At 39.9% G+C, this 26,180-nt stretch overlaps 2 protein-coding genes across 2 annotated transcripts; one reads left to right on the top strand and one right to left on the bottom strand.

The window, feature by feature from the left end:
- Positions 1-1,281: 1,281 nt before the first annotated feature.
- DKK4 (dickkopf WNT signaling pathway inhibitor 4) lies at positions 1,282-4,420 on the top strand (the record flags this gene model as incomplete). Its single annotated transcript, XM_082863736.1, has 5 exons — positions 1,282-1,389; positions 2,398-2,548; positions 2,981-3,133; positions 3,985-4,217; positions 4,400-4,420. The coding sequence occupies 5 exons, from the start codon at positions 1,282-1,284 to the stop codon at positions 4,418-4,420; spliced, it is 666 nt and encodes a 221-aa protein (XP_082719862.1).
- Positions 4,421-5,318: 898 nt separating this feature from the next.
- POLB (DNA polymerase beta) lies at positions 5,319-25,905 on the bottom strand. Its single transcript, XM_082863747.1, has 14 exons — positions 25,784-25,905; positions 25,403-25,460; positions 23,030-23,096; positions 21,683-21,757; positions 21,009-21,067; positions 19,543-19,592; positions 17,241-17,292; positions 15,388-15,442; positions 15,218-15,290; positions 13,541-13,611; positions 12,865-12,951; positions 7,175-7,239; positions 6,543-6,682; positions 5,319-5,551 (listed from the first exon to the last, which is right to left on the bottom strand). The coding sequence occupies exons 1-14, from the start codon at positions 25,842-25,844 to the stop codon at positions 5,457-5,459; spliced, it is 1,008 nt and encodes a 335-aa protein (XP_082719873.1). The 5' UTR covers positions 25,845-25,905; the 3' UTR covers positions 5,319-5,456.
- Between the last annotated feature and the right edge of the window lie 275 nt (positions 25,906-26,180).

Raw genomic sequence — 26,180 nt, 5'->3', positions numbered from 1 at the left:
ACCCAGTAACACCAAGGTTACCATTGATGGCATAGATAAGGGGCACTGGTAGATTTTAAATGGCGCCTTACACCCCAGGTATGGGGATGAATTTACCCTGAGAACAAAGCAAACAATGAAGGGATTTGGGGACCCAGATCTACCCTTAAAGGACTTAGGCAGTGATAAGCACGTGTCTAAATCACTCGACTTTGCTAACAGTCTGGCTGGAAAAAAAAAATCAGAGAAAAAGGGATGAAGGATTTTTTAAAAATTCAAATTAGGAAACTTGAAAATGCATGAAATGCCATCTGAAATGAGTTACAGTCTTGAAGCCTGTTCTGCTTAAGTCACTTCAACATCATACAACACAAATTAAATCCATTGCTCATAAAATACACCTAAACTTCCCATTAAATTGTATAAAACTGTATATAAAATGGGCTTTCTGCGGTTGTCCCTATCACTAAAAAAAGGCAATTTTTATAAAATCATTATCTTCTTAATTAAATAATCCTAACTTCAAACAGTTCCATTTTCATTTTAAGGAGAATTATTTTCCAATTGACATTTAGCCGGGACAGGTGCTGTTACATTCACAGCTCTTAAGCTATTGGGATTTTTACATCTGAATACCAGAGACACTCAGGGGGCATTTTGTCTCTTTTCTATCTGTCTTCACTATCTGAGCACAGTGTAAAGTTTCTCAGTATATTTTTTGTAACTCATTAGTTTTTGGCATCCCGCAGAGCGTATTGGCTAACAGGTTTCATCCTTTTTTGGAGCACAACTAGCTGTGAAAACAGATCTTAGAGCAGACTCCCTCCACCCTCACAGGATTACTGAAGGTAGGAAATGCAGGTGATTATCAGTTTGCTTTTGATACAGACATCCTGCTCTTCCGCTGGCCCTTTGAACTGACTTTGATACGCAGTGATTAAGAGGGGTTCAACCCCTGGAGGAGCAGTGGCTGCAGCCCTGCCTCTGCTCCCCCTCTACTGAGTCCTCGTTTTGAACTATTGATCAAACAGATTTGAGGGGATTTGTTGGAGCGTGTGTGGGGTAAGAAGGAAGGAAAGGGAGGAGGAAGGAGGAGGAGAGAAAGGAGGGGGCACGTCTATAAACAGTTTCAGAGGGAACCCGCCGGTCAGACCTCGCTCGCCTGATTTCACACACCTTCCTCCAACGATTTGCTTCTCTTTCAGAAAAAGCAATCCCAGGGCGACTTGCTGAGTTCCCATTTCGTGGGTTCAGAGCAGCCCAGCTTCGAGGAGGACGCAGGGAGGGCTGAGAAGGTCCAGGATGGTGGTGTTGGTCCTGCTGCGGCTTGGCTGGCTGTGCGCCCCCCTGGGAGCCCTGGTTCTGGATGTCAACAACAAGAGCTCTGTGGATGCGCAAGGAGCCCGGAAGGTAACGCTCGGTAGAGGAGGAGGGCTGGGCGCTGGGCTTGAGTGAAGCCATCACGCAGATGAGCATCTGAAGTAGCTCATCTAGATGGTGGGCCGGATTGAGGCTGTGGAAGGCACCCTGGAAGAATCCAGTCGCTTTAGCATTAACTCACCAGATGAGCCAAGTGGCTTTTCAGGGCATTGAATTTCAGGGCTATCAATTCACCTATAAATCAGGGAGTAAGCTAACGTTTAGAAAGCTATACACCACGTGCCAGGCCTTTTATACATACTATCTCATCTCCTCTTCCTCAGAGCTTGAGATAGCTGTCACATCTCCTAATGACAGATGGTGGAAATGGGCTCAGAGACGCTGAGGAATTTAACCAAGGCCACACAGCCAGGGAATATGGGAGTCAGAAGTTACATGCTGCGTGCCAACCCTCTCACTTCACAGAATTGTTTTATAGGAAATGTTTCATATACATATGAAAAAGCATCAACCGTAGATGAGAGAAATCAGTCTTCGGTATCTGTTTCTCTGCAAATGAGGCATCACTAGAAATCAAAGGACGGTTGGGTTGGCCCACTGAGGGGCCTAGTTGGCAAATGGTGACTGATGTGATTCACTGGAGTAAAACGGTCAAATAGGGATGCCACAAACACCAACACTTCTTTAAACTATCGCACAGCATCTAGAGCTTCTAGATACATATCAAAAATCTCATAACCATCTCTAAGACACACGTGGGAAAACATTTTCTTCCATTTTCACAGAGAGCATAAAAGATGAAATTCTATGTTTAAAAGTAGGACAATTTTTCAGACACAAATAACCTTTGCAGCACCTAGGTCTCTTCGTTGGTGATTTGCTCTCCCCTTTGTGAAAGAAAACCAATTCTAGTGAAAAGTCAAGATGCTGCTTGAGGTTTGCCTCAGTGTTTAAAGTGCCTCTCTTTTTGGCCTTCTCCATCTCCTGCCTGGAATAAAAACTCTTCCCTAGCCCTGTGACAACAGCTTCTCTTTACAGGGTTCACAGTGCATGTCTGCCAAAGACTGCAACACTAGAAAATTCTGCCTCAAACCCCAGGATGAGAAGCCATCCTGTGCTACCTGTCGTGGATTACGGAGGTGGTGCCAGTGGGCTGCCGTGTGCTGCCCGGGGACGCTCTGCATGAACGGTGAGTCAGCACGAAGACTTGCAGGACTGCAGCGCTCCCAAAGAGCAGACACAGCATCCGGGTCTCTTAGACTGGGGTATTCCACGACAGGCACTCTCTAAAGGCTCCAAAGTGGTTCTCCGCAGCTGCCTCTTCCCGATGCAGCAAAATAGTTTCTTTCCCGGCAACAACTCTTGCCAGCAACTTGGAGATGATTTTAAAGCAAGGGTTCAAGTTGGAATCTTTCAAGTTCTTCTGTTTTCACTTAGATTCCATTAATTACTTAAGCACCTGCTTTGCCATATGTGAGATGTAAATATTTAGTGCCTGTGTCCCGGAAATCTAGAAAGTTATACAGAAACTGAAGGCGGAAGTACTGCCAAACCCTGTGACAGTCTGATAATGAGCCTGTCTGTGGTTCTCATCCTCTAACTCCACCTGCTTGTCTCTCAGATGTTTGCACTGCAGTGGAAGATGCAACCCCAATACTGGAGAGGCAGATCGATGACCAAGACGACACAGATACACAAGGAACAAATGAGCACCCAATTCAGGAAAACAAACCCAAGAGGAAGCCAAATATTAAAAAATCACAAGGCAGTAAGGGTAACAGCAGCATTCTAAGCATATATATATATATATATATATATATTTTTTTTTTTAAGAAAAATATTTTCCCCTCCTAGGCTCTTAAGGATAGGCTGAAACTGACTTATGCCTCTCCACCCCAGAAACACCTAGGGAGCATGTCCTATTTCCAGTCTCTTTCCATAAACAGCTATGGAGATCATGGGGGTAAGAGCACAAGGTAGTTGGCAGGCCAAGAGGACGGAGAATAGCTATAATAACGGCTGATTAGCAAGAAAGCCTTTAATTGTTTAATTAAATTTTATATGTACATCTTTTATAGCCTATAATTTAACAAATAGAAATTTCCCTTTCTAGATTCTCAGAATACAAAATAAAAGAGAGATGAACATAGATGCAATAACTTTTCATTCTCGGACAAAATACAAACTTCACTAAGATGCTTTTTACAAAATTGTAGTCTCAAATTCCAGTCTCTGACATAAAGCAGCTAGGATTTTGAAGGTGGTGAATTGGCCATTCTTGTTTGTTGAAGGCGGCTAATTGCCCCCTGTGTAAGTAGTGGTCTCTCTTTGGGTCAGTACAAATCCCATTTAATAAAACACTGATGAGTGATACTTATTTCATGTCTCAAGACTGGAAATCCCATCTTTCTTTAATAAATGTTTTAACTTTATAAAGCAGTAAATTGTGTTTGGGAAGACAGAGACGTCCACTCCATTGTTGCTTTCAGCCCAGGAGCCAGGCATGCTGTTGCTCTATCTTTACTTTGCGACTTTATCCTACACCCCACGCCCTAACCCAGTCATGCCCTCACAAGCCACCATTCCCCCTGCTTATTACTAAAGCCCATATCAATCTCGTTACAGGACAAGAGGGAGAAAGCTGTCTTAGAACTTTCGACTGTGGACCTGGACTTTGCTGTGCTTGTCATTTTTGGACTAAAATTTGTAAACCGGTCCCATTGGAGGGACAGGTCTGCTCTAGGAGAGCACACAAAGATACCGCACAAGCTCCAGAAATCTTCCAGCGCTGTGACTGTGGTCCTGGACTATCATGTCGAAGTCAGGCAACTGGAAATCAACGAAACTCACGGTTAAGAGTGTGGCCAGAAAATCTAAACAGCTGCACGTCTTCCAGCAGAAGTCTCAGACAAGAACTTAAAAATCTTCCCATACAAATAACTCTTAAAGTCAAATCTTGTAGTAAGTGAAACAGACTGAGCTGGAGAAACTGCCTTGTGATGAATGGAAACTAGTTTGGGCTTGTTGTCTATTTCTGCAGAAAAGTGATGTGATTCTATAACAAATTTAACTTTGATCTAGTGATTCCGTTAGTTCAAATAAATCTTTACGTAATTTCTGGTGAAGTTATGGTACCTGACAGTAGTAGGCAGGGAAAATTATCACAGCAAATACTTTATTTTTCCTTAAAACCCCCATTGTTTATAATCACTTATTTCTTGGAAGGGAAATACCGTTTTGCTACAAAATAACTTGGTTAATAAAGAAGTAAGATTCAAAAGGTAGTATCTTACGTTTGTATAGCCCACTGCAAGTTACAAAGCATTTTTACATTATTTTGTTTTCAATAGCTTTACTTACCATTTGAGAACTTCCTATATTTTGTATTTAAATAATTTCTATATTTCAAAGCTAGGGCTTTCAAGGAGTGCTTTTACTTATACATTTTGACCATCTGAACTTAAAAGTTACACTGGAAGAAAACTAGGGCAAAAAAAAGTAAAATCTTTGTTCAAAGTACAAGAGACCATATTTTATACATATGGGTACATATTAAAAGTGGTTTTAATTAGGGAAGCTCTTTCTGATGGATTACAATCAACTGTTACAGATTTCATTTAAGAGATAAACCACACACCTGTTCTTGGAATTAGGTTATAAGTATATGTTACAAAATCGCATATGGGCCAAGCATAGAAAAAAGTCTCTAAAAAAGATTGAACCTTCTTCCAAAGGCTTGCCTAATTGACTAATTTACAATCAGTAAATAGGAGGAAAGGTAATGAGGTAATGTGGTTTATAGCATAAGGGCAGAAAATGGGAAAACAAAAATTCCCATTTAAGATTCGTTATCATCTCATCTCTTACTCCTCTCCACTGACCCTTAGTAAAGTGTCATCATGAACAGAATATATAAATTTAAACGTATTTGCTAATAAAATAAGCACAAGATCATCTGATAATAGTACAAGAGGTTTTATTGACTAACGCAAGCTACAGCATGAAGAAACAATTATTTAAAAACACCACAGACCCTTATGTTGCAAAGGTTAAGAAATAAATTAAGACCTATTGGGCTGTGCCGGGGAGGATGGGCCTCATTCACTTCGATCCTTGGGTTCTCGGTATTTCCACTGGATGTAGTCAAAGATGTCCTTCTCACTATCCACGGGCAGCGGCTCTCCAGCAACTCCTGCCAGGAGGGAGAACAGAACCTTCCTCGTGAACCGGTTCTGGAGTTTAGAGGTTTCAGGACTGAGAGCTACACAGGACTCACTTTCAGAGGAAAAAGAAAATAGTCCCCAAGCCACTCAAAAAAAAAAAAAAAAAGATATTGACTGCCCTCCCCCTCCCCCGTGAGCTTGTGTCTGTGCTTTGCCACACATATTACCGGCGCTACACAAAGAACCTCAGTACCCCAACTCTGGCCAGCTGAAGTGGCCCTAATCCATGATTTTTCTGTCTGCTGGATCTCCACCGTATTAGAGAAAACACTCTAGTGAGTTCCTTTGCAACTCAAAATACGGTCCCCAGACTAGCAGTACTGGCACCACCTGGCAGCTTACTGGCAATGCAGAAGGCCACCGAACTAAAATCTGCACTTAACGAGGTCCCCACATGGTTTGTATACACACTGACATGTGAGAAGCACAGCCCTCATCTACCAGGGATGAAAAACACTTTTAGGACAAAAAGACAAAATCTTCATCTTCCTAGAAGAGAATAGTAAACCACACAGTATATTGTGAAATGTTAACAAGATCTATAGAACAGAAATCAAGCAATTTTTACTCTTTAAACTTTAAAAGCTTGGGGCCAAAGCTACCAAGTTTGGCCTGGCACTAACAAAAATACCTGGGTTCTTTGGAAGTCTTGGAGATACATTTAAGAAAACAAAAACACTTTAGATCAATAAGATTATTTACTGACCACCAGAGGTAGAAAGAATTTAATCCATTCTAATAGAGCTGGAAATAAACGAATCTTGTCATCATGGGCCTTCAACTGAGGGCCTGGGAGCACCTATGGATTAAAGCTTTTTTTGTTGCCTGAGGGACTAACAATACCAAAGAAACTGCAATTAACTGGCACAGTTACTGAAAGGCTTTTTAGAAAAACCAAAGTTGCTAAACCGAAATATCCAGATGACTAGGATTATCTCTAATGCAGACAAAAATACTCACCAGTGACTCCCAAGGGACGGATTGTGTATTCGTTGATTGTGAAGCCTTTTTCTAGGGCATGAGCTCTCATATTCTTATTGAAAATATCACTCCCAGTGAAATAGAGGACACCACAGTAATACTGATCCTTGGGTATCAACCTACAACCAATAAACAATTCACCAATCTTTTACTACATATTTCCAATTTAGCAAAAATAGTACTCTTAAAATCATTAAGGCACAAAACAAGTTTGTGTGGTCCAATAACTGAAGAGGACACCATCATTAGGTAGACCATTCAAATGACCTCAACTTTGCAGTTAGTTGAGGTTTCAGTAAACTATGCTCTGCAAGAGGTGTGGACAAATGCAAAGCAGTATCACTTGTTACAACCAACTCTCCCCAGGCAGGATCTACTTTGAGCTGCTGAAGACACCATGGTGAACCTAGAGATAATAAAGTAGATTCTGCAGACAGTCATCATTCTTTACATACTTTCAGGCTAAACATTGTCTACTGCAGGGACACGTGGCACTTTGGAATGAAAAGGGGTCTTAGACATTTATGCAAATTCCAAGACATACAGAGGGAGGGGGAAAAGGGGAAAAGAAGGGAAAAGTTAATAGGTCAGCAACAAATTTTGAGTAATACCTGATATCAATTCTCCTGTGTGGATATTCCTTTCCATCATTTTTACTGGGAAGCTGGCAAACACCCTAAAACGTATATTTAAAAATAATGTTTAAAGATTTTTTTAAACTTAAGGCTTAATTCTAATCAAAGACTGTTAACTGTGAAGTTATTTTTGCTTTAAATGGAGGCAGTTTTAGAACTGTGAGCTCTTGTAACTTAGTAGCTTTTCTATGCACTATATATTATCCCTGCCTTCCTACTGTGCTTCATGATAACTAAAGAACCACATGAAACAGCAGGCAAGGGTTCTGGTTACGAGGGTCTGGCTTTTGTGTGACTCTAAACAAGAGAAGCTAATCAAGGAAAGCGTGAAAGACAGAGACCAAAACAAACAGAAAAAAGCAACTTGGAAGAAACAATGATTATTCAGGGAGAAGAAAACAGACACAAAAGCTATCGGTAATATTCTCAGATCACAGATTTTTATCCATGAAATAAGGACAGAATTCTACAGAAAAAGAAAACACAAGGAAAAGATTTAAATCAAAATTTAAAATATGATAGAAGTAGAAGAAGTTGAAATTGAGGAAATCTCCCAGAAATCAGAAAAGACAGAGAGAGGAAAATTAAGAAAAATTTAAAAGATAAGAAAATTAGAGGATCGTTTTCTTCCTTCTCTACAGGTGAGTTTTCATTATACTTCTGCAGTTTTCTTTTTTAATACTTCTGCAGTTTTTAAACAATAATTATCAAGGTGTGTTTTGTTATCTTTTCCTTTTCCAGGAAAATGGGGACAGTTTATGGACTGGGCAGCAACGCATAAATATGTAAAAAGAAATACAAACATCACCAAATTTCAAATCTAAAGCTTCAAATGCCACATTCTAAGAAAACTACACAAGTGACAGGTTTCTGGTCCTAAAGAGCAGTCGAGTTGGTACACACGTCACTAAAAGACATACTTTTCACTCAGCAACATAGAAAAATCTAAAATCTAAAATGGGTATTTTCTTTAGCAACTCCTATTCCTGAGAGATTAATGAAACCTGTTTATCTTCAAATATGAAACCTACCTTCTTAGGCACTAACAAGTTCCAACTCAACCTTCAAATGGAATTACCATGAGGCATTACCTTGCAGATCTGGATGTCTGAACCCACAGGCAATGATCTTTCTGTTTGTCACATCAGTAATAGGATTCCATCTAATGGCTTTGTTCCTGTCCTCAAGGCTAATTTTATTTCCTGCACTTTTTCTGAAGTGCTAATGTTAAAGAATTTCTCTGTATTACTACAAATTCTTTATTCAATTGAGTGGATTAGTTTTGTTTGGCATTTCAGTTAGGTCACTTCATGCTGACTGTCTGAAATAAAGCCTCTTTCATTTCCCCAAGTGTAGCCAAGGTATCTTCTATTGTTCTGTGAATCCTCGCTGTAGATATTTCACAGAAAATCATCCTCCGAGGTCAAACCTGCACGAAACGCTAAAATTTGAGTGGTACTCACCATACATAAAGTAAAAAGGCATCTAAATGCAGAGGAAATTGGTTTTTCTTCCAAATGTCATTATATTCACGGGAAGAATAGTTCAATTAACTAAAGACCCTGAGTTTACAAGAAGAGCTGGAATAACCCTGGTTTTCCTAAGCTTTGATTACTATTAGTTTAAGAGAATTCATGTTTTGAAGATAACTTAAAAAACACACAGATGGTCATATCTTTAAAACTATTTAGTCAGTGCTTATAGCAACAAGATGTTCTGAAAACAAGTGGATCGACATGGAGTGGAGTTTACTCCACTTCATAAGCTGAATTCATTTTGCAGCCAATTTCCTTTCAGAAACCTAGAGATCTTAACTCCTTTGGTGATCTCTGCTCATGTTCACGTGCTCAGGGTCACTGCCCTGACTCCTGCCTGCCTCTCTCTCCCCGCAGAGACCTGCCTGCCTAACTTCCTTACTTCAAGTCTTTCCCCAGGTCTCATCTTCTCAATAAGGCCGGACTCTTTAATACCGTCTCCTGCACTCCCTTTCTTTTTAAAAAATAATACTTATTATCTTAACGTTTTACCTACTTAATATGTTCATTGTTACGTAGCAGTCCCTTCCCATACCCTCAAATAAAAGTTCTACTTAGGGCTTCACTGGTGGCGCAGTGGTTGAGAGTCCGCCTGCCGATGCAGGGGACACGAGTTTGTGCCCCGGTCCGGGAAGATCCCACATGCCGCGGAGCGGCTGGGCCCGTAAGCCATGGCCGCTGAGCCTGCGCGTCCGGAGCCTGTGCTCCGCAATGGGAGAGGCCACAACAGTGAAAGGCCCACGTACCGCAAAAAAAAAAAAAAAAAGTTCTACTTAAATTCACTAATCTATCCCATTCTCCTAGAGCAGAGCCTGGAATGTAGTAGATGCTAAGTATGTATTTGGTGAATTGACTGAATACACCTTCTCATTCCTACTGACACTCATTCTCCCCACTTTGTTCTTTCATAGCACCATCTTCTCTTTTTCTATCCCTTTTTCTGTTCCCCAATTTAATTCTTTCCAGGTTACTACCTTCTTCCAACTGATCTATTTCCAAATAGAAATATATTATCTTTTATATTATTATTATGTATTATACTAGTATAACACTGCACAACTCTTTGAAGATACAGTATCTTCAAAAGATATTTGTACAAACCCTTCAACGTTTCCACATATATTACTTAATCTGATCTGCATAACAGTCCTTTGACAGAGGGCAAGGATATCATTTTATAAATAAGAAAATTAAGGCCTGAGAGAAGTAAAGCAACTTGTCAATGTCACACAACAAATTGGTAATGGAACCAGAAGATCTTAAAGCCTCCGTATCCAAATCTACTTTCCTACAATGCAACATACCAACACCCACCGTGTTTGCAACAAGACACAAATCACTTCTTATTGCCTCCAAAATAAAATGATTTGAAAGTTGACCTGGAGTGCTTCTCATCCTAACAAATACTAATTATAAATGTCAAAACAGCAGGCTCAAACACGGCATTTTCTAAGCTTCAGTGAATACAGGAACTACATGTACAGTATACAAACTTTATACACAGACCATCCACTAAGACGGATTCCTATGTCACAACATAAAGGCCTTGGTCTCTTATTGTGGTCTAAGTCTTCTATACTTCGAAAACAAACAAAAAGCCTGCTTTCTTATTTTTTAACCTGTTTTCTTCTGGAAAGAGGTTTGGAGGATTCCCCTTCTGGCAATATCTGTACATGTGCTGCCAGGTATGACCGAGAGAACGGAAGGCTAGATAGAGCCAAGACTTCCACAATCCCAGCCCGTATCCGCGGATGGGTGAGCGGTCCTAGTCTTTCACACACCACATGTACTGTGAGGTCTGAACCGGCCGACTCTGCAGCATCGCTGGGATTTGGCTGCCTCTGACCTTCCTAGACAAAGGACTTCCCTTCTCTGAGCAGCTACTAGGATAACCCAATTCCACTATGTCAGCAACTCTTTATGTTCACATACTTGGCTACCCACCTTCCTTTGCAGGTTACACCCAGCCCACCAGCTTGTAATTTTTCCTTGTATTCTTGCTAGCTGGATTACTACAGCCTCTGTAGGTCTTTCCTCTGGATCTCTTTGGGCACAGAAGAATACTGTTCAGACTGTAAAAAAATGCTTCTGCTTTTTTATTGTGTAAACACCTTCCTGGTGGCTAACTCTGAAAACAGCTGCTACACTTCCCCAGGAGAGAGTCCAGTGCTTTCACAGAGATAACTACTGAAGGAAGAGAGGCCAGAAGGGGTCCCTGGTGGCATACCAGGACACTTTCCTACTATTTAAAAAAAACAACCCAACTTGTCTAGCACATGATTTTTAGAATTTTATCTGATTGAATGTTCTTTAAATGTAAGATTTATGCACATTCATTCTGAGTGATTTAAAGTCAATCTAAACTTAAAAGGATGTTCATATGGCATATACAAATCCTACTTTTATTAATATCTCATGTGTGCATATATTTTTGAGCATAGAGTAAGAGCTCAAAACCTGACAGACTAGGGAGAACAGATCATAAATGTAATTCTCAAAAACTGACTAGAATTTTTATTTTTACCTTTCTCAAAGTTCTTTTGAAAATACTGATAAAGTGTGACAACTTAGTTAATATACTTTCATAGCCCATTAAAATCACCATGCTGAATCAAATGACATGTTTTTTTGCATATATGATTAAATACACATAACATAAAATATACCACTTTAACCCTTTTTAAGTGTGCAGTTCAGTGGCATTAAGTACATCCACACTGTTGTGCAACCATCACCACCATCCGTCCTCAGAACTTTTTCATCTTCCCCAACTGACATTCTGTCCCCATAAACACTCACTCCCCATCTCCCTGCTGCCCCGCCCATGCCCTGGCAACCACCGTTCCATTTTCTGAATGACATGGTAATTCAATTATCTATCTCAACCATCTTCTTCTACTTTTGGCTAAGACTGTCAAATCTACACAGTGAGACTCTTGCTAATTTTAGCATGTCCATGCTCCAAAAGCATAGTCTCTGACTTAGGAAAAGGGGGGCATGGAGAAAAGAGCGCCCAAATGCTGTATTTAAGTGAGCAGCAGATAAATGTAAGCCTTTCTTACATTAGCCCTAGATTTCTGTTTGCCTTCGGTTTTTATACAGGACCATTTATTAATGTTTTTAGGGGCTTCCCTGGTGGCGCAGTGGTTGAGAGTCCACCTGCCGATGCAGGGGACATGGGTTCGTGCCCCGGTCCAGGAAGATCCCACATGCCGCAGAGCGGCTGGGCCCGTGAGCCATGGTCGCTGAGCCTGTGCGTCCGGAGCCTGTGCTCCGCAACGGGAGAGGCCACAACAGTGAGAGGCCCACGTACAGCAAAAAAAAATAAAAATAAGAATAAAAATATTAATGTTTTTAATCCATTTGCTATTTGTCTTGAATCCTCAAGTCTTAATCCCCTAGGAAGAACACAGGACTTTGACAGTCCATCACAGTGTGTTTCACTGGGACGACTCCACAGGTGCCCCCTCTATGAGCCCCCTTCATACAGCATGGTTCTTCCCCTGGACGTTCTATCACGTACCCTGATGCCTTCTTTCTTTGGTCTTGTAACAGATTAATACTCTTCAGACAATTCTAATCTCACTTATTAATATATTCTGAGTCAAAGAGTATTTGCTATTTTAGGGAAAAAATATAATTATTAAAGTCATTACGGATATTTTAAAAATAGCAGATTATGCATAATTACCTATTCCAATGGCACAGATTATTTACAAGTGGGGAATTTAGAACGAAACTCTTTACTGGGACTTCCCTAGTGGTACAGTGGTTAAGACTCCACGCTCCCAATGCAGGGTTCGATCCTTGGTCCGGGAACTAGATCCCACATGCAAGCTGCAACAAAGAGTTCGCATGCCACAACTAAGGAGCCCTTGAGCTGCAACTAAGGAGTGCACCTGCAGCAACTAAGACCTGATGCAACCAAATAAATTAAAAAAAAAAAACAAAAACAACAAAAAAACCCTCTTTACTAAAATATTCTCAGATTAGAGAATATATCTCCTCTAAGGTCTAGGATGTCCTATTTACTGACCGTGACACTAAGCTACAGTGAGGTCACACTCAGAATGGTTACTGGACAGTCTCCACAGTTTTTTTTTAAATGTGTTAATTCAAGTGAGTACTTACCATGAACTTTGTTTCCCCTTTTGACAGAGTGTCTGTAATAAAATGGACCTTTTGTAACTGCTCCACAACACGATGTAACAGCTTTGGCTATAGAATCATAATTAGGGAATAAGAAAAAAAGCAATTACTCTGTTACAGCAAGAGAGCATTTTTAAAATGAGTTTTCTGATGCTCTATGCAGAAATGCCTAGTTTTCCTATGTTCTGAGTACCTTTTCTTCTAACAGAAAATTCATCTTATCAAATGAAACCACCACTTTTCACCAATATCATGATACCCCCAAATAGACATCATTTGTCTTTATCTGTTTCATTAAACAAAAAGTTACCTGCTTCATCTTTAAAAGGTATATATTCCAAAATCAAAAGCATTTTGCCTTCATGGGTCTTCTAACAGAGCTTAAGTTTCTTGATAGACAATAAATAATTCTGGAAGTATTTTACTAAATTTCATCTCTTCCAAATGCTAGACTGTCCTGCCAATTATTTGTGGACAAACAATGTGTATCCCTTCCAACAACTTACTTTGCCTCTCAAAGAATTCAGTCAGTACAAAACATCTGACTTTCAGAAAGATTAAAACAAAAACTCATTCTGAAAATATCCAACTATCATTTAGAAAATTATATTCACTGCTGTGTAAGACCGATCACATTTGCTTATAAATTCTGAGGTACCTGTTTGGTTGACTCAGAGGTAAAGCTTGGATGGGTCAGAAGAACATCCATGTCGCCACTGGACTCTGCCCCTATGATAGCAAAAAATATGTATGGAATTCTCCTTGTAAATTTATCAATTAGGCAAACACAGAACCAAGGTGATGACACACATAGAAGAGTCTTACTTCTTACAGCCTAACTTTCTATTTCACTGTGCTTCATATTCAGAATTAGCTAAAAGAGTTCAATTTTCTGTCCAACTATTCAGGTATATTAATGTAAACAGCAGAATCTGGGATAACAACAGTAATTGATGTTAGATATACGTTGCATACAATTGGTTAAATATTATTAAAAATGTACCTAAGTAACTACTCAATACTGAATAAAAATAACATTTAAATATACCTTTAAAATATATCTATGAACACTAAATATTTAAAAATCTCAAATTAAACAATATGCTCTAACTCTGCAAAGGTTAATCAGAAAATTCATTTCAATTCTTCTGAATGAATTCACTTAATGAGTACTGGTAACAATTACTATTATGGCATCATAGATAAGAATGCTAGATTCTTGGGGCTTCCCTGGTGGCGCAGTGGTTGAGAGTCTGCCTGCCGATGCAGGGGACACGGGTTCGTGCCCTGGTCCGGGAAGATCCCACATGCCGTGGAGTGGCTAGGCCCGTGAGCCATGACCGCTGATCCTGCGTGTCCAGAGCCTGTGCTCCGCAACGGGAGAGGCCACAACAGTGAGAGGCCCGTGTACCGCAAAAAAAAAAGAGAATGCTAGATTCTTATAGCAGCTACCCAGAGAATTTCTGATAGCCTATTACCACTTCCTAAGCAAAACTCCAGAGGTGGCCAGAGATTCAGTCAGACATCTATTTCAAGGTTTTAAATAAAGTTCTATTTCAATTTTTTAAGATAATATTTTAAAATTTAGGTTACCCTTCCGAAATTTTGAGCCAGTAAGAGACCAGGACTGTGTGGTTCTCACTTTGTTCACATTCACATAGTAAATTAAGATCTTCTGAAGAACCTGGTTGTTTTGAGAACTGGTTCTGAGCTGATGTCTCTGAGACATTAAACTTAGATCCATTAGAGAAAACTTAGAAAATTAAATAAAGTAAAACAACAAACAGAAAAACTACTCATGGCTTCACTAGCATCTAGCCAGATAACCACTATTAGCATTTAATATACCTAAAATTATTTTATAATAATTTTATTAGAACTAGTCATCAAAAAAACCCATCTTATAATAAAATCAGGATGAATTTCCTCTAATTTATACTCCCATTTATAAACAAATAAATTTAGCTAATACTACTAGATATTAGTAAATCTATAAAGTAACACAAATTACATCTTTTTAATCCATGTTTTTCATATACATTAGGCAATTTTTTTTTTTTATTTTAGGGTTTTTTTTTTTTTTTTTTTTTGTGGTACGCGGGCCTCTCACCGTTATGGCCTCTCCGGTTGTGGAGCACATGCTCCGGGCGCGCAGACTCAGTGGCCATGGCTCACGGGCCCAGCCGCTCCACGGCATGTGGGATCCTCCCGGACCGGGGCACGAACCCGTGTCCCCTGCATCGGCAGGCGGACTCTCAACCACTGCGCCACCAGGGAAGCCCTAGGCAATTTTAACATCAAGGCATGAATAACCTAAGCTTAGGAAGTATGTTACCTCTTCTGAAACTGCCACAGACTGTAGCAATGTATTCAGAATCCACTTTTTCAACTTCACTTAGTACAATATCCTAATAGAAGAAAAATTAAGTCAGTATTCTAAAAATGGCTTTTCACCAATTGACATTCTCAATTCTAATCAAAGAATACAATTCAGCACACTCTTACTTGCATTTGTAACATCTCTTCACGAGGAATTCTTTTCTCAAAGTCCTCAAAATATCTATAAAGACAAAATAAGTAGACAAAAGATTTTTTGTGAAATTTGAATCTTAGAAATTAAACTGCCTACTTTATCAAGTGTCCTTATACAAGCAGATCTTTCAAAAATCAAGACTAAAATTCATTACGACAAGAGTAAAATTGGGGGGGTGGGGAGAGGTTTATTCCTTAACTTGGCTCAAAATCCTTAAGTGTCATGTTTTGTGATATTCCAGATATTCCATCCAAACTTATTTTAAATAAACTTCGCATTCACATACCAAGAGTAAATAAATATATTTAAGTTAATACGGTTCCAAGTTAGACTGCTCCCTACTGGCAAATCCAGGGATTACAGTTTATTGCTCTTAAATCCTGAAAAATACTTGTATTTTAAAATATTATCCTACAGTATGGATGAACCGAGACAACATTATGCTAACTGAAAGAAGTCAGTCACAAAAGACCATATATTATGATTTCATTTACATGAAATATCCAGAATAGACAAATCTATAGAGACAGAAAGTAGAATAGTGGTTGCCAGGGGCTGGGGGAGGGAAGGGCAATTGGGAAGAAATGAGGAGTGATGGCTAATGGGTTTGGGCTTTTTTGGGGATAACAAAAATGTTCTAAAATTGACTATAGTCATGGTTGCACAACTCTGGGAATATAAAAAAAACACTGAATTGCACACTTTTAAGTGGGTGAATTACTTGGTATATAAAATGATATTTCAATAAGGCTATTAAAAATACTATCTTAGGGGACTTCCCTGGTAGTGCAGTGGTTGAGAGTCCGCCTGCCGATGCAGGGGACACGGGTTCGTGCCCCGGTCCGGGAGGATCCCACATGCCGCGGAGCGGCTGGGCCCGTGGGCCATGGCCACTGAGCCTGCACGTCCGCAATGGGAGAGGCCACAACAGTAAGAAGCCAGCGTACCGCAAAAAAAAAAAAAAAAAAAAAAAATACTATCTTAGTATTAAATAACATCTAAGAATGATAAAGTGCCTGTTCAAAACCAATTCTCACAACAAGCAAGTTCTTCAGAAGAACTCCATTTACTATGTAACTATGTAAATGCAAGGAGAGTGAGAACTACATCATCCTGATCTTTTACTGATTCAGAGTTTTGGAAAGGCAGTGTAAGTTTTAAAATATTGTGGTAAGGCATCAACAGGGAAGTTCAGGTTATTAGGACTGAATGGCCAACAGACAACCTAAGACCAGAGGAGATACGTGCTTATGCATGTACACTACGTGCTGTAAATAATCAGTCAGAAGGGGGGGTCTGTATCTTGCACTTGACAAAGTAATTACCCATGCTGACAGACGACACGTCTACTAGTTATTCCTATTCTGGTATTTAGGTGTCTGGGTTTTCTTCCTTTTCCTTTTTAAAAAAATTTAGTGTTTCATGGTCATGTCCCATCTTCTCAGGTAGACTCTAAACTTCTTAAGAGCTACACAGAACCTCTTTATATCCTAACCTCAGAGGCAGTGCTTTCTACAATGTAAGCATGAAATAAACACCCTGACTAACTGAGGCCCTCAGTTCTATGTATTTTAAGGGGAAGTTCCCAGCTAAAGTCAAGGTAATGTGGGATATACTCAAAACAAGCAAACAAACTAGAAGGCAGTAAAAAAACACGTGTGAATACAGGCTTATTCTCTACAGGAGTCTGCAACAAATCTTAGCATTTCTCATTAGTAAAATGGCTGTGTTTAGCTAAGTCTGAAGACTTACGGTGTACGGAAGAATGGCTATAAAAAATTTTACTTTTACATTTCAAGTGTCAAAAGGAAATCTGCTATCTTACTTTAGCCCAATTCGCTGATGATGGTTCAATTTATCTTCATTTTTTCTGAGATCTGTATAGAAGATAAATAAAGTTGAAATGCTGATTTAAACATTTTTAGAAAAAAATGCTAATTTCAGTGATCCTTTTTTTCAAAGAACTACCTGGAAAACACACTGAAATGACTTTGAAAAGCAAATGAAAAAACTTTCAGATAGTAAGAACTAGATAAAAGTGATTCTTCAAGTCAATAGTAAAACCCAACAGTGACTGCATAATCATTTTTATTTACTGAATCAAAATTTCAATTATAGCTACATAGAACAGTAGATAAAACATACCAGGATCATACCAAACTTCACTGAGTATAGCAAAACGCACCTTCTAAGAACCTATATTGCTTAATTTACGGTTAATAGCAGCATGAGAAGTTCATTCATACTGTTCATTTGTTCATTCACTCCTTCACTGGATTAATATTTACTGAGTACCGATTTGTGCAGGCACTATGCTAAAAAGCCCATTGAAAGGAGGGGTAGTATTATCATTTTTTTAATCAAGAAAACTGTAATATCTTAAACTGAAAGTGACCGAGTCCCATCTGGGTGGTCCTTTAGTGGGTACAGGCACAGGAGTGAGCCTTGTTAAAGAAACGGCAAGATACGTATGCTTCAAAAGCAATTCCTGGGTGGGAGGGAGGGAGACGCAAGAGGGAAGACATATGGGAACATATGTTTATGTATGACTGATTCACTTTGTTATAAAGCAGAAACTAACACACCATTGTAAAGCAATTATACCCCAATAAAGATGTTAAAAAAAAAAAAAAGCAATTCCTATGGTCACCCTTATATTCACAAACATAAATTCTCTCTGGAGACATAAAATGGAGAAAAATAAGCACCTTCATTATTAAAAATAAGCATGTAATGTTTCTCATAATTGTGTGCACACAGAAAACACTAAGGTATATGACCGAAAATGCCACAGAAATATTGAGTTTGTTATATATGGAGAGAGGGATATCGACAGCTATTACATTACATATCTGTGAATGGTGAAATAATGTAAAACCACCACAGTAGATCCTTGACGCCCCCAAGGGATGCAACGAATACCTTTGAGAAACAAACTCCTGACCTCTTTAACCAATATTTCACTCAGGTAAATTATATATGCCACACGCAGAAAAGCACAAACCCTCTCTGAGATGCATATATAGAACAATTCATTCTCTAGCTATGTGATTCACACAAATTCTCAAGTTAATAATATTACTAATTAATCATGCCTTTTAAGAGTCAGTTACTATTTTTAAGTACTTACTAGGTACCAAGCACTCTGCTAAGTCTTTTACATACATTATTGCATTAAATCATATGGGAGAGATATTATGATACCATTTTGTAGCTGAGAGACTGAAGTATCACAGTCAACTTTTTTTTTTTTTTTTTTGCAGTACGCGGCCCTCCTACTGTTGTGGCCTCTCCCGTTGCGGAGCACAGGCTCCGGATGCGCAGGCTCAGCGGCCATGGCTCACGGGTCCAGCTGCTCCGCAGCATGTGGGATCTTCCCGGACCGGGGCACGAACCCGTGTCCCCTGCATCGGCAGGCGGACTCTCAACCACTGCGCCACCAGGGAAGCCCCCACAGTCAACTATTTTAATAAAGGGGTGGAGACTGGATTCAAACCCAAGTCAGTCTCCAAAATCTGTCCACCTGACCATCTGGGTTGCTTATAAATTAGTTGAGCCCACAAATATTAATCCTCAAGTGCCACAGATGTGCTGTAATGAATCCATATAGTATATACCCTTGAAAGCATGAAGAGATAAATTATATTTAAAAGATGGCTATATTAGGTTTAAGGAAAATGTTTTATAATTACTTGACTTTTATTTTTATCATTTCTTTGGAAGCAAAAATCCCTTCAATAAGCATTGCAAGCCTCTTAACAGAATTTTTCTCAATATACATAACTTGGCTTTTAGGCTGAATGTATAGGACTTTATGGTCTAGAATTTTATTAAAGAAACAAAAGCAATTTAAAAATCGTCTAAAAATCTACAAATGAATCATTGCCTTTAAACCAAGAAGCCACTTCTTGTTCTTCTTGATTTTTTTCTAAATTATAGACCAAAACATGTTTAAAATGGGAATATAAGCTATACTTTATATCTGTTCTCTACTGTAGAGTTAAAAAGAAAATCTTACCATTCGTTTCTACTAATTGAGAAAGGGTTTTTCAAATTCCAGTTTGTTAGAGCATGGTCCTTCAGCACTATATCTGACCTGAAATTAGTGACCCACTGTACAGACTCACCTTCTAATGTCTTAATTCCTTCATCTACAAACTTCCTTGCAGCAGAAGGACTACAAAGAAAGAAAAGCATTATCTCAGTGTCAAGTGAAACTCAGGATCCTTGTAACAAATAACCAGTTATGCCTCCTCTTGTCAAACATAAAAGCTACCTTTGAGCTAAAAAAAGCACCTGCTAAACTATTGTGTGGTTACTTTGGTAATGTTCAAATTATTGAAGCCTTAATCTAGGAAGACAGTCATAAATTTAGATATGAAAAAGACATCCAAGCAGCTAGGTGGCATAATGCCCATGTACATTATTCATACACCAGACATACAGGCACTTGAAAACCATTCATTCAAATGAGATTTAATGAGGGCCTATTATGTGTCAGATATTCTTCTAGGTGCTGAAAATACAGCAGGAATAAGACAAATAAGGGCCCTGGTCTTACCTGTTTATACATTCCAGTGGTTAGAGAGAGACAATAAACAGATATATAAACAAAGAAAAATATCTGGTAGATGAATTAAAATAGGGTAATATGACAGAGTGGCTGGGTCTTCTTTAGATTGGGTGGTGAGGGAAGGCCTCTCAGATGATATTTAAACTGAGATTTTAATGAGAAAAAGCCTTGGTACAGAAACTGACATTCATATCAGGAAGGCAATGTGGCACAGAAATAATAGATCTGGACTGGGAGTCGGGAGACCCAGGTTCTGATTCTGGCCCTGCCACAGCTATCTCACTTTCTGCATTCAGTTTTCTTGCCTGGAAAATGAGAATAATGTAACAGACGCTCTCTAAAACAAATATTAACATTTTATAATTGTCTTGGGTCCCCAAGGAGTCATGCTCCTTTTCAGTATACTAGGTTTAGGAATTTAATATATTTTAAAATAATATTCATCAAATGGTTGCCATTAAGGAACAATCATCATATACCTAAAAGAATGGCCTCATTCCATCAAGAAGAGAGTTAAGTAAAGCACTGCAGCCCTAATACTTCAGTGTTAACCTTTACTCTCTCAGTGTCAAAGAAGCCTCTGCTAGCTCAACTTTAAAACAGAGATGGCTTCATTAGGAAATACTCGAGTGCTTGTTCCAAGCTCATATGCCAGGTACTACAGAAAAAGCTTAAATGTTTAAGATAAATACCACGCTCAGAGAGGCAAAAGAGCCACAATGTGGAGGGAGTGATAATAAGTCCACAGAGCAAGTGCTAATGGAGCTTAGAGGAAGGAGAGATTATTTCTGGCTGGGGACTCAAACTGGATTCACGTGCCTTGAATGGGGCTTTTAAAGTCGCGGCAGCCTCTGAAGAACCAGCCTGAGACATCTAAATATGGGTGAGTGAACTGCATGGGCAAAGGCGCAGAGGTGGAAAGGTACAGGCCTTGAAGAGAAAGAGCATGTACTTTAGTTTGGCTGACATAAAAAAATTAAACAACCCTACTACTGTGTCTGCTTAAAAAATAATTCTTACCCAATGCCACTAACTCGAGTCAGGAAATTGATGGATGAACTCGTATCATCCTGCCGAATCTTTAAGGAAAAAAAAAAGTCTAACAATGATTTAGGAATGCTTTGAGGACTCAAATGATCTTATTAGAAATACACTAGGCTGCTAAGAGACTTGAAGAGCCTTTTACACTGCCTGGATACCCCATGCAGAAGGATTCATGTAAAACCCCAGTGGTTACAGGTGAGTGAGAAAGCAGATGAAGATGGCTCTTCTCTAATTTATCCAATACTTTAAAAAGGCTTATTCATAAAAAGACCAGAAGTGATATAATGACTATCATCAGGGTGAAATAAAACCATAAAAATGCTTGCGAGAGTTTAAGCATAGAAATTCTAAAAGATAACAATCATTTAGTCAAAGTTTATAATCTCCCTTCTAAATGGTACTGAAAATAAAGAAGTAATTCTATCACAGATGCTAATAGTCTCTTAAATGCAACATAAAATAAGTGAACAGTTTATAAGAACAATATTCAAAATCTAAAATATAGGACACTTACAAAGCCATAAACTGCTCCTCCCTTTTCTCACTGAATCTAACAGAGGGTGGATGACATCACCCACCCTGCAATGGTGCTACATGATAGCTGCCATAAAGGCAGACACTATAAGCAAACAAGTAAGTTAGCATTTTACCTTTTCCAGTTTACGCAATTTTCCAGTAGCTAAAAACTCATCAATCTTTTCAGCAATTTTTGTTCCTACTCCAGGCTACATAGAAAATAAAAATATAAAAGTCACATAAATATTATGCTTACCAAATCACTAAAAGATAAAGGAAAAAATGAGAAATGAAAAAAGTGATCATCACATGACCAGTTTTCAAACAAAGGACACAGAAAATTGAGCACCAGTAAAAATATATTCTCCCAAAGACAAAATGTTTAAATGATTGGCAAAAGAGGAGCCCTAATAAGACAATTCTAAATGACCTTGCTTTTTCAAAATTAACTTTTGTTGTAGAAAAATTAGAAAATATAAAGTTGAATAAAGAAAATATTAGAATCACTTGTTAATTTCATCACCCTGAAAATTAAAATAACCTGTAACCTTGCCACTTAACATCTGCTATGTACTGACTTCTTTTTTGCTCATATATATATATATATATATATATATATGCAAAGTTACGTGCGTGCGTGTGTGTGTGTGTGTGTATGCATACGGCTACATTTTTCTTACAAAAATAGAATCATACTGCTTTGTAAAGTGCTTTAACTTAAAAATGAATCATGAACAAATTTCTGTATCGATAAATAAACTACAACATCTTTAATGACCGCATAGTGTACTATTGTATGAATGTATCATAATTTACTTTAAGACTACTGTACAGGAGAACATTTAGATGTTTTCCAATTTTTGAAATTATAACAATGCTGTCATGGACTTGCTCTAGAACAGAAGTTCTCAGGCTTCTGCATACACCTGCATCACGTGAGGGATGTGCTGGAACAAAGAATGCCAAGTCCCACCCAGGAGTGACACTATTAGCATACAGGGCTTCACGGAAATTACAGAGAACAGGGCTAAATGTCATAACATGCAAAGGGGCTTAATCGTGTGCTTATTAGCAGGTAAGATCTCCTTGGGAACACTAACTCACATAAGTTCCCTACCTGGGGATCAGAAAGAACAGCTAGCGAGCAGACATGCGAGTACCGCTCTGTTACCACACTCTCCTTGAGGAGTAACACTCAAGCTGAAATTCAGCGTGAGAATGAGTACACATATACGTGGCAAAGTAGAGAAAGAAAACTGTAATTACATATGTTAAAAAAAATCTTAAATCCACCCCCTCCCCCAATAAAAACACTCCAAGCTTGAAAAAGTATGCTTGAAACAGCATTAATATTATTCCAAGAAAGCAGTGAAATCTGCCCGTGTGGGTCAAGGCAGCTTCGGAGGCAAATTTCATCTTGTGGGAACCCATCAGATCGGTACGTGTGTGAGCTCTTCGATCAACTTGCTCCCTAAACTTACCAGTTTCTTAGCTTCTGCTCCACTCTTTATTTTGTGTGGGTACTTTGCTATCACAGATGCTGCTTTTCTACAAGTAAAAAGAACAAAAAAAAGGAAAACCAATTGGAAAGCCAGCAAAGTATTAGTTTTTCTTAAACTGGAATATACATACAAACAAATATGCAGCTTAAACTTTCACCAAGGTGAACTTATCTTCCACATCCGTGTAAAACTTTAAAACTCAATGAGCTGACAGACCACCTGCATCTCTAACTTGTAAAAGTATCCTGAAAACCCTCGCATTTGAGAATAACACAGTTTCAACCGTATATGTAAAACTAGGGAGATCCAGGAAACCAGTAGGCTTTCCTTTCTGGGATTAAGTGGAAAATATCATTGAGCTTTTTTTTTAATAGCTAGTTTTTAGAAATTGTTCATAACTCTCCTTTCATAAACAATGTGCCACCTAGAAGTATTCAAACTACTACATACCAAACTGGCTTATGGATGGTTATTTTTAAATTCATGGCTTAAAACTGTATTCCCCTATGTCCTTGTACCAGTTCTTTTTTTTCATTGCTCTCATTTCGGTTCCACGTAAAGCAGTGACCTGTATCCTTGCCATCTCCACACATACCTAGCTCAGTAGTCTGGTGACAGATTGGGTCCACCCTGGGAGCTCACTGATGGTATCCTGTCTATAATTTCAATGCTAAATGTAGTTTTGGACAGTCTTTGAAGCCTTAGTTTTTCACTCTGTTCTAGCACATATAACCTTCAGATTTGGATTTCGACTTCTGTATTAGCATGTTACTGATGATGAGTCTGGAAAGGTAGGTTGAGGGCAATTTGTGGAGGAAATTGTTTCAGCAAAGACAAGCAGTTCCACATAATTGGCACTATGGCACAAAGCCTGAAAGGGAAGAAGAATTAAATCAGGAAAGGCCTTTTGTATGCAGATGCTTTGGGGTTTTATCAAGGTAAAGAGGAAATATTTAATTCAAGAGAATACTTTGGTCACATCAAGAGAAATGTATACGGGGACTGGGGGCTGGGGAGGAGCCTGCAGGGGTGGTAGGGCATCACCTGCTTTTCCAGACTTATTGCCCACTCAGACTATACCCCTTATGCAAACTGAATTACTGACTTCCTAGAAAATGCAATACCCCTTCGTGTCTCAGTGCCTTGGCTCATTTTGTTTCCTTTCTCTAGATTGTTCCTCCTCTCCCTTATCTCCTGATGGGCTCCTTGAAGACTAAACACCTCCTCTCTGAAGCCACCTGAGACTCAAGTAGAATACGGGGTTGAATCTCTCTCTGATTTTGAGATCATCAAATGTGTGGACAACAGTACAAATATTTTACAGAGGAATTCACAGGAGGTAAAGAAAGGGAGTGTAATCAGTTTTTAGTTATGGTGAGTGAGAAGGAAAGATGGGAGTTGAGTTTAGTTTTGAAAGGGTAGAGACAAAGGTAACATAGGCTTGAAAATCTGGAGAAAAGCCCAGTGAATACAGATCTGGAGTCACTGACTGGTATTCAAAGCCAAGAATGGTAAGATTGCCAAGGAACGTATAAAAGTGAGAAAAGAGGGCTCAGGGCAGACCTCTGGGAACTACCAACATTAAAAGGTAAGATACAAGAGGAGAAAGAACAGAAGATTGTGCCATCATGGAAGTCAAGATGATGCCACTGAGAGTCCAGTAAGATGAGATATGGGTGAGAACCTTTTCAGAGGAATGGCAGGATGGAAATTACACTGCAATGAGATAAAGAATGACTGGGGATGAGGAAATCCAGGCAAGGAATACAGATTATTCAAGGTTAACTGTAAAGTGGAGGAAAGAAAAAGGTGCCAGCTAGAGGGCAGAGGGAGGTGAAGAAGATTGCTTTGTTTTTGCTCTTAAGAGCTGAGGGACTTGGACATGTTTACAGATTAAAGGGGCGGAAGCAGGCGGATATGGCATTAACGGCTAGGATAACGGCCCTGGTGAAATGGACAAGGATGAGATTCAAAAGGTGACAGATCAGCCACACACCAACCAGATGGAAAGATTCCCCTGAACCACATCTACTTTGCAGCACAGACCTCACCCACTATCTTTCATTATGACTTAAAATCAAACTGCATTTTCAGTAATTCACATTCAATGATGGGAAAAATATGTATTAGCCTATTTTCAATCGGAATTGGCAACTAATCAAAACTGATCCTACAGAACTCTGCCCAAATTCTCCCAGAAATATCGCAGTAAAGTGCCACCAGAGTCAATACCCTCAGTTCTTGCTTTTTATCCCCTCCTACAGACGGTCCTAATATCCACTGGACCCTCGGCCCTGTTAATTGCCACACATCCGAGAACGCATGCTAACAGAGAATGCCCCCCCGTCCCACCTGTAGGCATTGTACTTGTGGATAGCCTGGTTCACGTTCTTCTCAAAGTTTGCGAGTTCTGAAAAGGCAACAAGAGGCTCGGTGAACAAGAACCACGAGTAAACAAACGAGAACTGAGTTTCCTGGAAGGAGGCGTAACGACCTCTTAAGGGACAGGGACCCCCCCGCTTGTACACCGGCCAGGCTAAGGGCAGCCCAAGCGTGACTCAAGGGTCTCCAGCAGGACTGACAATCTGCCACCGGCGCCGGAGGAAGATCCGCACGGAAGACTCCGGGCTGCTAGGGGCCGGACATCCTTGGGCTGTCGGGACTCGAGAGAAGGAAGGGAAAGCAGCGGGGAGGGAGGAGAGGAGAAAGGCAGCGGCGCCGGGCCGGGCTAACCTGTGAGCATGTCGGTGATGCCCCCGTTGAGCGTCTCCTGCGGCGCCTTCCGTTTGCTCATGGTGGCCTGCACCCGAGGACCGCAGAGAGCTCACAGCCAGGGATGGTCCCCTTGCCCAGCTTTCGGGAGGGGCTGCGACCTGGAGAGGACGCAGATCAGCCCAACGCGGCGAAACCAGCGCGACTGGCTGAACAATGAGGGATTCTGACTGGGGGGGGGGGCGGGGGCGCGGCGCACGAGTGACGTCACGGGGAGGGGCGGGCCGGGGGGGGGCCCAAGGCCAGGGGGCGGGGCCGGGGAGGGGCGGGGCCGGGGAGGGGCGGGGCGGGGCCGGGGAGGGGAGGGGCGGGGCGGGGCCGGGGAGGGGCCTCAACGGCGAGAGAGAAAAAGGATCCT

This window comes from Leucopleurus acutus (genome assembly GCF_964270905.1).
Source record: "Leucopleurus acutus genome assembly, chromosome: 21".
In the NCBI taxonomy this organism is placed as follows: domain Eukaryota; kingdom Metazoa; phylum Chordata; class Mammalia; order Artiodactyla; family Delphinidae; genus Leucopleurus; species Leucopleurus acutus.
The sequence above is the reverse complement of the archived record's forward strand: the minus strand, read 5'-3'. Positions and strand labels throughout refer to the sequence as shown.